We start from the raw sequence: 15,699 nt of genomic DNA on the forward strand, positions 1-15,699 counted from the left end.
TCTGAGATGTTCCCTCTCTCAGACCATGGCCGCGCCCCCTCACCTGGCCAGAGCAGCCAGTAGCTCCTCCTCTTTCTTGGCCAGCTGGGCTCTGAGCTCGGCTATCTGGGAGTGGAGGTCGGCCATCTGGTCGTTGAGCTCAGAGGAGTCTCCCTCCAGCTTCCGCCTGTTCTTCTCCAGCTCCTGTCGCTGCTTCTCCTCCTTACGCAGGCGCTCTGAATGGAGGGGAGGAGAGGAGAGGAGAGGAGGGGAGAGGAAGAGTTGGGTATGAATACATGTGAGCTTAGAATTATATAGGTTCTATCTCCGTTTAGGGTAGTTCAGAGATAATGAGCGTCAAAGTTTTTACATTCCATTATGTTTTGTGAGATGGAACCGTTGTATTTTATGAATGACTAACTAAAAAATGTCAACGTTTTAAAAATAACACCACACAGGCATTAATAAACATCGAATGGATCAGATTACGTCTCTCCAAAAATGGAGATAGAACCTTATAATTCTAACGTCACGATATACTAACAATGTGGTTTAGTTTCCTTTGCTTATCCTTTTTACACAGACTTGTCTGAGGGAGAGAGAGGGAAGGGAAGGGAAGTCAGGAGTATGCCTCCATACTCTAAGGTCCGGTTTCCGGACACAGATTAAGTTTAGTCCTGGACTAAATGATGTTTTCGATGTCTCTGAAACCAAGCCTAAAAGTAGCATCCTTGGTTTGTCTCTTTCACTTCCTCCACACTGATCTTGAACAACTGGAAAAGGTCAAAGTCAGTCCAGCCATCATCCACATAGCTCTCATTCTGGCCCGTCCAATCTCCATTCAGACCAGTGTAGATGAAGGAAAGGAGGCAAGGAAAGGAAACCTCTTAAGGACACAACTCAGACAACCTCAGAGGTTAAGGTGTGAATGGAACCTATCGCTAAGCCACGCCCCAAAATAGAAATTGTCCAATCACATCACAGCAAAAGTCACTACAGGCAGAAAACTCGGACAAACAACTCGCTAATATCTGATGGTGAAAAGCTTCTAGACTAAATATTCTTGTCGTCTTTAAAAAAACATGTCTATTACTTGCTGTGGTAAATCAGAAATCTGCCAACTCCCGCCATTGTAAGTCATTGAATGTCACTCAGTCACGGTCGGTCAGTCAATCACTGTCAGTGAAGCGTTGTTTGTTTGTCAGAGTTCTCAAAGGGGGCGTGGCTTAGCGATAGGTCCATTGGAGGGGAAGGAATATCAGGTATTGTCGTCATTACTCAAGTCCAATGGCGTGAAACCAAACCCAGCTGACAGCAGCGAGCTGACGCCTACCTTCCAGGTCGGTGATCATGGCCTCGTGTTTGTTCTTCAGCTTCTGCAGGCTCTTGGACTTCTCCTCCTCCTCCGCCAGGTTGGTGGTGAACTCAGAGATCCTCTCGTCCAGAAGCTTCTTCTCCTGTTAACAAACAAAAACAATATCCACAGTCACACACAATCCTAACACTATTCTGTCTGTATGTCTGTCTGTCTGTGTCTGTCTGCTCTAGAGGTGCGTCTGTCTGTCTGTCTGTCTGTCTGTGTCTGTGTGGTGTCATGGCCGGTAGTTCACCTTGTTGAGTTTGTTGTTCTGGTCGTCCAGCACCATCACCTCCTCCTCGATCTTCTTCAGCTTGGCGTCCGTCGTCACCTTCTCCAGCTGCAGCTTCTGCCTGGCTCCCTCCTCCTCATCCAGCTGCTGCTCCAAGTCCTGAGGAGAGAGAGCGAGAGAGAGGTTTTACTTCTGTTCGTTTACCTCCTCCATCACTGTTTCAACGCCTCCATCACTCTCTCGTTCTTACAACGGACTCTGGCATGCATGAACCACCAGACCACGAGACCAAAATAGGGGACATTGATCCGACGCTAAAGTTAGCCACTGTCGGCTGTGGCAAAGTATCGAACGCCTACTCCCCCCTCCCGGTTGCATCGGTTGACAGAATGTCATATGGAATTCACGGGGCGAGGTATCCCTTTAACCTAAGACCACGTCCACCACTCTCCAGCGTTCCTACAAGTTTCAACAAGTCAAATTTAAGATCTTTTTAGACCTTTTCTTAGACCTCTTTGAATATAATTTGACCTATATTTTGACCATATGATAGCTTTTTGGTCATCCTCGAGGTGATGAAATTAGGGATTTTCACTGCCATACAGACAAAACAGGAAGCGAATTGGCATTTTTTTGGTTCCAGCTTGATTAATTTCCGCGTAAATAGATGTGGTCGGAGTGATTTCCTTGCGGGATCTAATTTTTAAGACCTAGCACCTCATTTTTAGACAGAATAACTGACATTTTGGACTTTTTTTTAGGCCTTATGGATTGGAATTGGAATACTGGATTTTAGACTTTAAGGCTTTTTAAGACCAGCGCGTGAACCCCTGACTCACGGTGATGTTCGTCTGCATCTTCTTCCTCTCCGTCTGCAGCGAGGTGACCCTCTCCTCCTCCTCCTCCACCCGGGACTCCAGGTCGTGGAGGATCTCCTCCAGCTCCTGCTTGCGCGTGGCCAGGCGGGACCTCATCTCCTCAGCCTCGGCACACAGCTCCGTCTCCGCCTGCAGCTGCTCCTGGAGGGCCAGCTTCTCAGAACTCAGCTGGGGGGGGGAGGACGGAGGAACAACAAATAACCAAGTTAGTTATGGAGGTCAAAGGTCAAGGACTTGGCTTTACAAGGGTTTATAAACCACCACAGCACCTCCAGCAACGGGGATAGCTTGCGGCTAATCGAGCGTGGTTCGTGATGGGTCTTCAGATGCAAAGTAAAGTACTTTGAGACCTTGGTGAGACCGTTTAATTTTGTGGTCTGTAACAACCAAGTGTTATTCTGGTGCCAGGCTAGAGAACAGACCCCTTCTAAATGCTATTCATAATCATTGTGTGGGTGATGTCTCCGTCCCTCATACACATGCCATTTAGATGCCTTTACCCACGGCGGCTTACAGTACAATGTATATATTGTGGTGACCCACTGTACATAGACATTCCCTAGACACTATGGGAGGAGGAGGTACGGCTCCTTTAAGACGGAGAGTTGAGAGTTCAACCCAGGGGCTTACTGGCTAGTGTTTAGAGTTAGCAGTTCCTGTTTATACACGAGACACTTTACGTTAAGCTATTGTTACCCTTGCTGTTGCACTGTGATACTACTGCTGCTGTTCTGTTATTCAAAGTTGGGAAGTAAAACGTCAGACTCGACAACCTGTCTGCAGTCTCCTCGTTTCTACTCACTCCCACAATATCAGTGTTTCCTCTATATGCATTTATTGGTGGTGGGCCGCCACGAAAGAACTTCCTCCGCCACTAATTGATTCAGACAGTCCACTTTGATTCAGGCTGCGCAGAAAGGCAGCGAGTTATTATGACCGGAGAACAGAAAAAAAGCAGATTGAAGCTAGATTTAGGCCGCTTCCAGACCAACATTTCGTTACGATTTAGGGCGTAGTTATTTACAATATGTTACAATGTTGCAATTAACCTCGTTGTTTGTGTTCGCACTGCAATCGAGACTGAATCAGATAGCGAGGCGACGCGCTTTCAAAACAGTTTTGTGATTGGTCCGAATGTGTGTGTGTGTGTAATGCGCGTTCCGCATGTTCCGCTGCAGCTGTAGGATATATTGGTATTTGATCACCTTGTAGGAGTGACGGCAATAACAGGACGATCTAGTCGTTTTGCCGGTAGAAAAACAATTATGTGCGCTTTATTCTCACTCTCTTCATGCGTACTGACAACAACAACAACAACATTCATTCATCTCCGTCCCACTTATATCACGTCATATCACCCGCTAAGCAGCATGGGTGATGTAGTAAACATAAACATATAACAGTGCTTTATACAAGGCTGGAACGCCGTGAATTATGAATACTTTGCTCGCTAACGAGCGGTCACTACAACCTTCTATATAAAATCACCTGCTCGGCTTTAATGACTTAACCACTATTTAAGAAATTATAATTGTTGCCATCCTGTAGTTTTTGGTGAAACTTCGTCTTTGTTTTGAGCGCCAGTGCGCGTTTTATGCGCGTGCACTCGGAAAAAAAAATAGATACAGATAACCGCTCCGCCACTAATGTAAAAAATCCTGGAGGAAACACTGAATATGCTTAGTGTAGGGTGAATTCAGATAATCTGGGACTGGGTAATGTGGGCTCCAGTCTGTTTATTTCCTGTTCTAACAAAATCTAGAGAACAGGACTTTTACTGTAGGTTTAGCATGGATGTCATGTGACTGAATATTCTCAAGTAGATTTTGTTACAACAGGAAATAAACACACTGGGGAGCTTTGGTCTCCCACATTATCCAATGTCCCAGTTTACCCGAATACACCCCATTATACGGTCCCAGCCAGGAATCGAACCGCCAATCTTCACGTTGCTAACGCCATGGTCTACCAACTGACCCCTGACCCCCCTCTACCAACTGACCCCCCTCTACCAAGTGACCCCTGACCCCCCTCTACCAACTGACCCCTGACCCCCCTCTACCAACTGACCCCTGACCCTCCTCTACCAACTGACCCCAGACCAGTACTGTACCTGTTGCTGTTTGGCCTCAAACTCCTGCATCTGCTGCTCCGCCTGCAGCTGCCTCTCCTTCACCTTCACCAGCTCCTCGTCCCGGGCCAGCATCTCCTCCTCCTGCCTGGTCACCTGCAGCAGGGGCTTCACCTGGGGGGGGGGGACACAACCACCATGGAGGTGTGTTAGAGACAGGGGAGAAGACACACTCAGACCACGTGTCTGCAGAACTGGTATTTATTTAGGCTCCAAAACATTGATGTTTTTGATTTTGGAGATGGCAATGTTCTAGCATCTTTACTTTTGGAGGGTGTGTGTGTGCACGTGTATACTGTGTCTTTCTCTTTTACAAGCATTTACAGGTGTCACACACACACACAACAGTAATAATATCCAAGGCAATATACAGTACCAGTCAAAAGTATATATTCCCTTAGATATTATTACTGTCGTGTGAGTGAGACACCTGTAAATGTTTGTAAAAGAGAAAGACAAGGTAAATAATTTCAGGCATATTATGGGGCTCATCTTCTGTACCTTAGTGAAGAGTCTCCACCACTGCCAGTTCCTGAGTTTGAGGTAGGCGGCACAGTTCCTCTGGATCACCTTCATGGCCGTCAGCTGCTGCTGTCTCTTAGTGTAGGCTCTGAGAGGGGGGAAGAAGCACGTTATGAGTAAGTAAGTAAAACTTGAGAACAGAGATACTGAAAACAGATACGGAAAACACAAATCTCTGGGAATGAAACACCAAAACACCAGCCGATACCCATCGTAAGACAATGAGGCCATGCTAGCGATGGCTCTACCATATGTGACAGCAGCTGGTGAAAGCGGGAACAAGTCAGCAACCAAGGACTTTTTAAATGTATTTTTTCAGAATAAAAGTCCGAACATTTTGACTTGTTCCCCCGGTTTCATCAGCTGCTGTCACACACAGGGTTCCGACAAGTTTCAACAAGTCAAATTTAAGACCTTTTTAGACCTCTTTGAATATAATTGTAGACCTATTCGCGACACCAAATGATAGCTTTTTGTCATCCTGCCGTAGCTTCTTCGTTCGCCAATAATTTCTCCCAGGGGCAGCGAATTGAGATTTGATTTGAATTGATTTTTCGACTTTAAAGCTTTTTAAGACCAGCGCGGGAACCCTGGACACATCTAGGCGGTCCTTACTTGCGGGCCACGTAGCCTCGGCACCAGGCCTGGAAGCTGATGATGACGTCTGTGATCTTCATGTCTCGCTCCTCCTCCAGGTGAGCCAGGACGCCGGCCCGGAAGAACACTTTACTCTGGCCGATACGGAACAGGTTAGGGTCCAGCTCCAGAGCCTTGATCTGGGAGGGGAGGGGAGGAGAGGAGGGGAGGGGAGAAGAGAGGCAGGGGAAGAGAGGGGAGGGGAAGAGAAGAGAGGGGGAGGGAGAGGAGATGAGATGAGAGGGGAAGCGAGGGGAGGGGAAGAGAGGAGAGGGGAAGAGAGGAGAGGAGCAGAGCGGGAAAGTGCAAGTCAATAAATAGGTCATTCCAGGGATGGGAATATCGACTGACAAAAAAATAAAATAAAAAAAAAGGCCCATCTGATAGATAATGAACCGGCTTCACAGACAAGGCTTAAGCCTGGTCCTGGACTAAAAATCTGTCCAAAGTGTGAAAAATCACACTTAAAATGTTTAGTCTAGGATTAGGCTTATGCCTTAGGACAACAATAGACCGGTCAGTTGATGTTGAATGAATAAATGAATGGTCTTTATGGTCTTTATTGTCATTGATATAGTACAGGTACCAAACAACGAAATTTGGGAGGGGGGGCTCCCCTGGTGCTAGGAAAAAAAAAAGGAAAAAAAAACTAAAAACAAGGGAAAAGAGCTGGTTTACATAAATAAAGGCTATGTACACTATACTATACTATACAAATAAAACACTGTGCTGTACTCTATGCTATGCTATACCTATTCTAACATTTCCTATCTCTGAACCTTATGTACCCGAGGGTTGTCATATTGCACAGTGTTATTGCACATTCATTTAAAGTGTCGCAGTTTGCAGGTTTGAAATGTTCACAGTTGTGTTTCAGTGTTGCACTTGATTTCAATCTAGTAGCTGCCATCAAATTGTCTAGATTGTCCAGGGCCTAGAACCTAGGTCTTTGCTGTGTTCAGGGCCTGAATGGCCCTGGGGTAGAAGCTGAGCTTCAGTCTGTTTGTCCTTGCGAACATGGTCCTGAACCGCCTGTCCGAGGGCAGACGAGCAAAGTGTTCGTACCCAGGTGGGATGGGTCTCTGGAGATCTTGGAGGCATTCCTGAGGCAGCGTGTGTTGTACAGCTCTTCCAGAGAGGGGAGGGGGGCGCCGGTGATCTTCTGGGCCGATCTCACGACTCTCTGTAGCGCATTCCTCTCTGTGGCTGTGCAGCTGGAGAACCACACGCAGATGCAGTAGGTGAGGATGCTCTCCACTGCGCAGCGGTAGAAGGTCACAAGCATCTCCTGTCCGATGTGGTCTTTCCTGAGGACTCTCAGGAAGTAGAGCCGCTGTTGTGCCTTCTTGATGATGGCTGCTGTGTTGATCTTCCAGGACAGGTCATCCTGTATGTGCACCCCCAGGAATCGGAGGGTTGAGACTCTCTCCACGCTCCCTCCATCGACGGGCAGGGGCTGGACCTCAGATTTTTTCCTCCTGAAGTCCACGATGATTTCCTGGGTCTTTGACTGGTTCAGCAGCAGGTTGTTAACCTTGCACAGCTTGCCCAGCTTCTCCACCTCATCCCTGTACGCCGCCTCGTCCCCCCCCGAGATGCAGCCCACCACGGTGGTGTCGTCTGCAAACTTTACGATGGAGTTGCTGGGGTGGACGGGGGTGAAGTCGTAGGTGTAGAGGTTGTAGAGGATGGGGCTTAGCACGCAGCCCTGGGGGGACCCAGTGCTGAGTCTGAGGGCTGTGGAGGTGTGGGAGCCCACCCGCACCCTCTGGGGGCGGTCAGACAGGAAGTCCTTGATCCATGCACATATAGAGTGTGATTACCAGGTCTAGTAGTTTGGTCACTAGCCTGTCTGGAAGGATGGTGTTGAAGGCAGAGCTGAAGTCCACAAAGAGCAGTCTCGCGTAGCTGTTTCCCCTCTCCAGGTGGGATAGAGTGGAGTGGAGAGTCGTCGCGATGGCGTCCTCTGTGGACCTGTGGGCTCTGTAGGCGAACTGGTATGGATCCAGGTTGGGCGGGAGGCGTGTGACTATGTGGGCCCGGACTAGTTTCTCGAAGCACTTCATGATGATTGGTGTGAGTGCCACCGACTACCACCGGGCGGTAGTCGTTTAGGCATGTTCTGATCACAACAACAACAACAACGATGTTCTGATCACAACAACAACAACCTTGCAATGTGCAATTATATCATCAGAGTACATTTTAAGCATTTTAACATTAAAGTGAAACTTGAGGCTGATGAAAGGCGATCCAGTCTGCCCACTCCAGTCTTACCATGAGCACACAGGCCTGCTTGCCATCCATGAATCCCTTAGGAATGGAATTGGGGGTGAGGATCTCATACCTTGGATAGGGAGAAGTGTAAACAGTTAACACACACAGGTATATACCCAGTACAGTACAGTGCAATCCATAAACATACACACACAATTGGCGCAATAGTCAACATCAATAGTCATTTCTTGATGATGACTGACGTATATGTTACGGTACATGTGGGAATACGGTACATGTGGGAAAACTAGGGTTAGGGTTAGGTGCTAGGGTTAGGGTTAGGGTTAGACATGCCAGCATGTACCAAGTCACCCTAGCACCTAACCCTAACCCTAGTTTTCCCACATGTACCGTATTCCCACATGTACCGTAACATATAGATGATTCACTTACTTTTAGACAAATACTACTTGTTTGGATAAAAGCGTGTGCTAAATGTCTTAAAATGTAAATGTAAATGTAAAACGCGCAGTCCAGTGGTCTGCCCACAGGAAGGATGGAGAACACACTAAACCTTCATTCACACTACAGAGCTGTACCCGACTAGCCAGAGATACCTGAGAGAGCACAGTGTGATTGGGCCCAGATTGGATTAGATTCAACTGTCTAATCTACTTGGCCCATGTTTACCTCTGTGTGGTGTGAACTCGCACAGGATGATTCGGCCCCGTAGATGAGATCAGACTGACTGAGTCCTGTAGTGACCCTAAGAGATGCTCCAGGTTTACCTCTGTCTGAACACACACAGTATGACTGGGTCCTGTAGTGTAACAGAGGGTCCAGGTGTACCTCAGTATGACTGGGTCCTGTAGTGTAACAGAGGCTCCAGGTTGACCTCAGTATGACTGGGTTCTGTAGTGTGTAAAGCCCCTAAGAGCTCGTCTGTTTACCTCTGTCTGAACTCCTGGAAGACGATGCGGTTGGGGAAGCCCTGTCTGCAGATACGGATCCCCTCCAGAACCCCGTTACACCTCAGCTGGTCCAGAACCAGGTGGGGCTCCAGCTTACCAGCCTGACAGAGGAGAGGAGAGGGGGGGAGAGGTGAGGGGAGATGAGGGCAGAGGAGAGGAGAGAGGGTCACACAACATGGCTGACTTACTCATCCTCCAGACATGGAGTCTGGTGGAACTCTAGTACTGGTAACTACTGGTAACTGTAATAACTTGTACCTTTTTCTCGTGGTTGGGGATGATGCAGCGTACGAAGTTAGGGTTGGTGTTCCTCAGAGTGGTCATCAGGTTAGACAGCTGCTCCTTGTAGAGCTGGCCCACGGTCCGGAACATTCCCTTACGGACCTTGAACGCCCCGTGCGCTTCTGAAATGCCCGCCACCTTGTCCAGACCGACGATACGGTCCACTAGGAGAGGGAGGAGGGTAAAATGAGTGAAGTTCATAGACATTAACGTGAATCTATAGAAGCTGACTTAAAAACGGTTTAAACTGGAATGAAAATACCTGGGGCCGGTTTCACAGACAAGGCTTAAGCCTAATCCGAGACTAAAAAAGCATCTTCAAATGGAGATTTTACATTGACAATGTGATTTAGTCCAGGACTGGGCTCAAGCCTGGTCTGTGAAACCAGCCTATGATGGGCTAAATAGTACAGGCTACTACTAATGTTCATTATGCCCAAATTTGTCCTCTTTCCTGCAGTTCTCAAAACAAACACTAGGTTGCCTCATACTTCAACACAACAGTTACAGGCGGATGTTCACATACAGGAGGTAGTTTCCTTGACCGAGATTAAGCCAATTACAATTGAACTATATAAAGGATTCTCCAGACTATAGGCTTCATCTAGTTCCAAGGTAAACTAGGCCATGCTCTAGATTCAGAACCTTATCATCTCGCCACCACTACCCCTATTATATCCATATAATGCCAGCAAAGCCATTAGAATCCAAACTGTCAGAATTCAAACCAAACTGTCAGAATTCAAACCAAACTGTCAGAATTCAAACCAAACTGTCAGATTTCAAACCAAACTGTCAGATTTCAAACCAAACTGTCAGATTTCAAACCAAACTGTCAGATTTCAAACCAAACTGTCAGATTTCAAACCAAACTATCAGATTTCAAACCAAACTGTCAGAATTCAAACCAAACTGGTCCGTTTTGGCAGTTGCTCGCTTACCGTCTCTCCAGAGGTCGGACACAAACTTGTCAGAGGACTGGTTGAGCAGCGAGGCCACGTTGTCGTTCAGCGGGTCCATGTTCTTCATTAGCCACTCATCTGCCTTGTAGTCCACCTGAGGGAGGGGGGGGGAGAGGGGGTCACTATTAAGCACTTACTACGAATCCTAACTCGGGATCTCAGCAGAAGTTGATGAAATAATTGTTTTTCTAAGAACATGATCAAAGTTTAAAATGGAGTTGCAGTGGTCCTTGTGAGCTTCATCACTTTGTTCAGTCTAAGATGGCCGTCATAGACGATAGGTCATTAGACTCTAGACTCTTAGGGCCCTATTATGCACTTCATAAGTCTTAAGCAATAAGACGAGGCGGTAGATCTAAACTTAAGACGTGGAGGCGTGGTCAAGGCCACTTTGCTATTATGCGTGCGGTAGTGGGCGCCTAAGACCCGGCGCTAAGCCCAGAAATTAGTCATGGGTGTGTTTTGGGCGTCTTCTCAATCAACCCAATCAGCATGCCAGGTGCCATTCCCTTTAAGAACCGGCTGCGTTAAGTCATTAGCGCTATGCTATTATGGAAGTCCTAAGAAGGAGGTCAGCGCGCTTCTCTGCAGAAGAAAGTAACAAGCTCGTGCATGAGGTCAAGGCTCGTCAGTTCGCAATCTTTGGAATGGCGCGAAATCCTCCCCGAGCCGAGGTGGTGAAACAGGCGTGGGAAGAAGTAGCAGCGGCCGTGTTTGAAAACGTGCATGAAGTCTAGCGCCTAAGAACTTTTCAAACCACTTCTTAGCGCTAGGCGCAAACTCAGATCGCATAATAGCAGGGGCGCCTAACGCACTTCATTAACATATGAACACTCCCACAATGAGTAATTTATGCACGGGAGTCTTACGTCTTATGTGTGGGCGCCTAGGGACACCTGCATAATAGCAGTAGCGCGTATGAAGCGCATAATAAGGGTGGCGGTAGGTCTTAACCTGGCGGTGCTTCTTAATTAAGACTTAAGACGGCAAGTTAAGAAGTGCATAATAGGGCCCTTAGAGTGACTGACCCTTCCAGCGTAGTGCATGATGGAGAAGTCGGCGGTGTCCTTCAGTTTCTTGGGCTTGTGGAACTTGGGGTTGTTGCCCTGCTCCTGAACCACCTTCTCTACGAAGCTCTTGTCGGTGGCCTTGGGGAACCAACACTCCTCGTCCAGCAGGGCCAGCACACCTGGGGGACTCGCCTAGGGAGGGAGGGGGAGAGAGAGAGAGCAAGAGGAACAGAGAGAGAGACAGAGAATGAGGTGATTGGGTGAAGACTGGAGGAAATTGACTGCAATCAACGTCCTCCAGACACAGACAGAAAGCGAGATCAAGTGCCCTCCGAACTCTCCTATCTGTATGTGGACTACCCTATTGTTGTATAATTTAACATTACATGAAGTTTGTGTATTTTTAACGTAAAGCGTAGCATACTGCTGCAGGTTCCAAGACTCAGGAGAAGACGAGGCAGAAGAAGAGGGGGTTACTTACATGCTTCTCGATGAGGTCGATGCAGGGCTGCAGGTCCAGGCCGAAGTCGATGAAGCTCCACTCGATGCCCTCCCTCTGGTACTCCTCCTGCTCCAGGACGAACATGGTGTGGTTGAACAGCTGCTGCAGCTTCTCGTTGGTGTAGTTGATGCACAGCTGCTCAAACGAGTTCAGCTGCAGAGAGAGAGAGAGGGATGGAGAAAGAGGGAGAGAGAGTACAGATTAGATATTATTTGGAAACCCCATCCGCGACCAATGAGCACCCTTGAGACTTTCTTCATCCACTGTAGATATACACAACAGAGCTCGCGTCCCAAGTCTCTCCTCCATCCCCGCCATCTTGCTTCCTGCTCAAACAGCATTGGAGAAGAACATCTAAAAGGGGAGGAGCCTTGGACTTTACCCTCCAATGCTTCTTTGAGGAAGGAAGGGAGGATAGCAGGACGCAAGGAACGAAGGAGATTCTATTGGGATCACACCCACCCCGTGTCCCTGTGTTCCCCTGTGTCTCACCTCGAAGATCTCAAAGCCGGCGATGTCCAGGATGCCGATGAAGGAGGCGCCCTGCCTCTTGGTCTTGTCCAGGGCCTTGTTGATGCGCATGACCAGCCAGCGGAACATCCTCTCGTAGGAGGCCTTGGCCAGGGCCTCAATCCCGAACTCGGCCTGCTCCTGGGTCTGGGCCTTCTGCACGTAGTCTCGGCCCACCTTGATCCGCGGGGACAGGATGGCGCGGGTGAAGTCGGTCACGTTCATGCCCAGCAGGTGGCACACTTTCTGGGCAGCTGTCGGGGGGGGGAGAGAGGGGGGTGGGTGGATGGGTGAGTGCCCAGAATAGTTTTTTTTCTTCTCCCTAAAAACACTAGGGAGGCTATATAATATGCAAGGTGGCAAAGATCAAAGATTCCGCCCAGCCTCCCCGAGGTTGAGCTACCCTGCTCATACCTGTCTAATCCTCCTGAGGGAAACACAAAAGTCTGACAGCTTAAGGGATAGAGGGATGAGTCTGGACAGGGCCTGGGCTTAGCTAGGGAACACATATGGTTAAATGTAAATGTCACAGGGGAAGGGAGGGGCGGTGGAAGATCACGTACCCGTGTCGTCAGGCATGGAGGCCTGGTCTGTGTTCCGTTCCTTCTTGAAGCTCATGTTCCCCATCTGGAGCACGGCAGATACAGTCTTCAACAGACCTGAGACACACACACACACACACACACACACACACGAGAGACAGCGAACAAGAGACAGACAGAGAAAGAGAGAGAGAGACACACACACAGAGACAGAACATTAAAACCCCTGGAAGTAATCACTCTGAAAACATGCAGACTGATAAAGAATCTGTCCTAGAGTCGTGGAGGAGCGAGTTTGCCAGCTTGTTCCAGGCGAACCAGCATAGGGGCCCCACCCTCGCCAGAGTCACAGAGCACCCCCACTTTAACCTGGATACATCCCTGAACCAGCCAATCAGTGAGCATGAGATTGTCAAAGTCCTGCAAGCAGCCAAGAAACGCAAAGCATATGGTTTTGATGGGCTACCTGCTGATGTTCTGAAAAATGGTAATGCACTTAACTTACTGCATAGGCTTTTTAATCATTGTTTTCTTAATGGCACAATCCCAGAATTATGGCATCATCAACCCTATCTATAAAGGCGGGGGAAAAGATAAAAGAATACCTGCAAACTATCGAGGGATTACTTTGACCTCTGCTGTATATAAACTGTTCTGCTGTGTGTTACATAACAGGGTCTCTGAGTGGGTGGAGTCCAACAGCATCATAACAGATGAACAAAATGGGTTTAGAAAGAAAAGGAGTTGTATAGACCATATTGCCACTTTAACTACTATTATAGACTCAAGGAAAAAGCTTAGAAAATCTACCTTCTGCTCTTTTATCGATACAAAGCCTTTGATCATATTAACCGTAGCATGCTATGGGAGAAGTTGTCAGCTGTAGGCCTACATGGCAACATCCTTAACTGTCTTACTGCTCTGTACGAAAATGTGAAATGCTGTGTCCGTGTAAATGGTAGCCTTACAGATTGGTTCCCAGTCGACATCAGCGTAAAACAGGGCTGCATTTTGTCACCTGTTCTGTTCTCCATATATATAAATGACTTAAGTATAGCAATTAAGGCCCTGGGAAAAGGTGTCCCTATAGGAAATGAAAAGATCTCTATACTTTTATACGCAGATGATATTACCCTGATCTCTGAGACAGAAGAGGAACTACAGGAGATGCTGACACTGGTCCATAGTTGGTGCCAGGAGTGGAAACTAAATATAAATGTTGATAAAACCAAAGTAGTGCATTTCAGAAATCCAGCAAAGCCCCTGTCCAGTTTTAGCTTCTCCTGCAGGCTTTCCCCACTAGAGGTAGTCAGAGAATACAAATATCTGGGTCTATACTTAACAGAGTTCCTAGACTATAGTGTAACTGCTAAACATCTAGCCTTGCATGCTAATAGAGCACTAGGTGCAATTATAGCCAAAAGCAAAATATTGGGTGGTTTCCCCTTCAAATGTTTCACCAAATTGTTTGAATCTTTGGTTCTGCCCATCCTGACCTATGCAGCTGCTGTCTGGGGTTACAAAAGTCACTCTTGTATTAATGCTGTTTTCAATAGGGCATGTCGTTTTTATTTGGGTGTGGGTACACACCGAATGCTGCCATACAAGGTGATTTGGGGTGGAAAACCATGTGGCAACACCAGTGGTCATGCATTTTCAAGAACTGGAAGAGACTGTGTGGTATGCCGGATAACAGGCTATGTAAGCGTGTGTTCCTGTGGGCTAACCAGATGAGAAATGTGAAAAACTATGCTCATACGGTGCGAACATTTTTTAGCTCTCTACATCCATCCCATCTCGCCAGCACTGATCTAATCCTACCAAGAAATGATCTACAGAGTCTTGATGAAGCAGTTGCAGAGGCAGACAAGGAGAAATGGCTCCTGCAGATTAACAGGCCAGAGGGAAACAAACTGCGTACTTACTGTTCTTTTAAAAATGTTTTTGAATCAGAACCCTATGTTCAATACATTATGCCCAGGCAGCATAGAAGTGCCCTTGCCAAGTTTAGGTGTGGAGTCGCTCCCTTAGCCCTGGAAACCGGCAGATACACTAACACCCCAGTGGAAAGTCGTTTCTGCACACTGTGCAACAGTGGTTCGATTGAATCCGAAGCCCACGTCTTATTACACTGTGAACTTTACAACGACATCCGCGCTGATCTTTTTATCAAAACACTATGAGAATTTTAATGACTTTGATGACCATAATAAATTGTGTACAATTTTAGCTGGTGAACACTGCATAAATGAATGTGCCAAGGCTTGCCACCTCATCCTACAAAGAAGAGTAGCCTTCATGAGCATCACACAATAAACTGCCCCCTCCTCCTTTTTTTTCATATTTCATTGCCTTTACATATTGTATTTTATTGTAATGCCAATGGTATTTGTTGTGTAATAGTTCAAGTGTAATAGTACTTGAATGTACGTTTTTAATTTGTATTGCAATGAATGAATGGTCTTTATTGTCATTGATATAGTACAGGTACCATACAACGAAATTTGGGAGGGGGGGCTCCCCTGGTGCTAGGAAAAAAACTAAAAACAAGAAGGGAAAAGAGCTGGTTTACATAAATAAAGGCTATGTACACTATCCACTATACTATACAAATAAAACACTGTGCTGTACTCTATGCTATGCTATACCTATTCTAACATTTCCTATCTCTGAACCTTATGTACCCGAGGGTTGTCATATTGCACATAGTGTTATTGCACATTCATTTAAAGTGTCGCAGTTTGCAGATTTGAAATGTTCACAGTTGTGTTTCAGTATTGCACTTGATTACAATCTAGTAGCTGCCATCAAATTGTCTAGATTGTCCAGGGCCTAGAACCTAGGTCTATGCTGTGTTCAGGGCCTGAATGGAATGTAGAATGTAGAAGCTGAGCTTCAGTCTATTAGTCCTTGCGAACATGGTCCTGAACCGCCTGTCCGAGGGCAGCCGAACAAAGTGTTCGTTCCC

The 15,699-nt window shown here is 47.1% G+C and overlaps 1 protein-coding gene across 1 annotated transcript in view; it reads right to left on the bottom strand.

Annotated features, from left to right (window-relative positions):
- Positions 1 to 15,699, bottom strand: part of LOC308150028 (myosin-9-like) — a gene marked incomplete at its 3' end in the record, with an annotated part of 50,016 nt that overhangs the window by 20,263 nt on the left and 14,054 nt on the right. Inside the window, exons 11-25 of the mRNA XM_080522900.1 lie at positions 12,753 to 12,848; positions 12,172 to 12,443; positions 11,659 to 11,832; positions 11,196 to 11,369; positions 10,147 to 10,261; positions 9,182 to 9,369; positions 8,903 to 9,024; positions 8,013 to 8,082; positions 5,715 to 5,875; positions 5,079 to 5,187; positions 4,560 to 4,691; positions 2,408 to 2,614; positions 1,590 to 1,727; positions 1,313 to 1,436; positions 44 to 215 (exon numbers count right to left, since the gene is read on the bottom strand). Of these exons, the coding sequence (XP_080379026.1) occupies positions 44 to 215; positions 1,313 to 1,436; positions 1,590 to 1,727; positions 2,408 to 2,614; positions 4,560 to 4,691; positions 5,079 to 5,187; positions 5,715 to 5,875; positions 8,013 to 8,082; positions 8,903 to 9,024; positions 9,182 to 9,369; positions 10,147 to 10,261; positions 11,196 to 11,369; positions 11,659 to 11,832; positions 12,172 to 12,443; positions 12,753 to 12,848 (2,254 nt within the window). The remainder of the gene's footprint in view (positions 1 to 43; positions 216 to 1,312; positions 1,437 to 1,589; positions 1,728 to 2,407; positions 2,615 to 4,559; positions 4,692 to 5,078; positions 5,188 to 5,714; positions 5,876 to 8,012; positions 8,083 to 8,902; positions 9,025 to 9,181; positions 9,370 to 10,146; positions 10,262 to 11,195; positions 11,370 to 11,658; positions 11,833 to 12,171; positions 12,444 to 12,752; positions 12,849 to 15,699) is intronic.

Source organism: Nansenia antarctica (genome assembly GCF_963989245.1).
Source record: "Nansenia antarctica genome assembly, chromosome: 2".
Taxonomy (NCBI): domain Eukaryota; kingdom Metazoa; phylum Chordata; class Actinopteri; order Argentiniformes; family Microstomatidae; genus Nansenia; species Nansenia antarctica.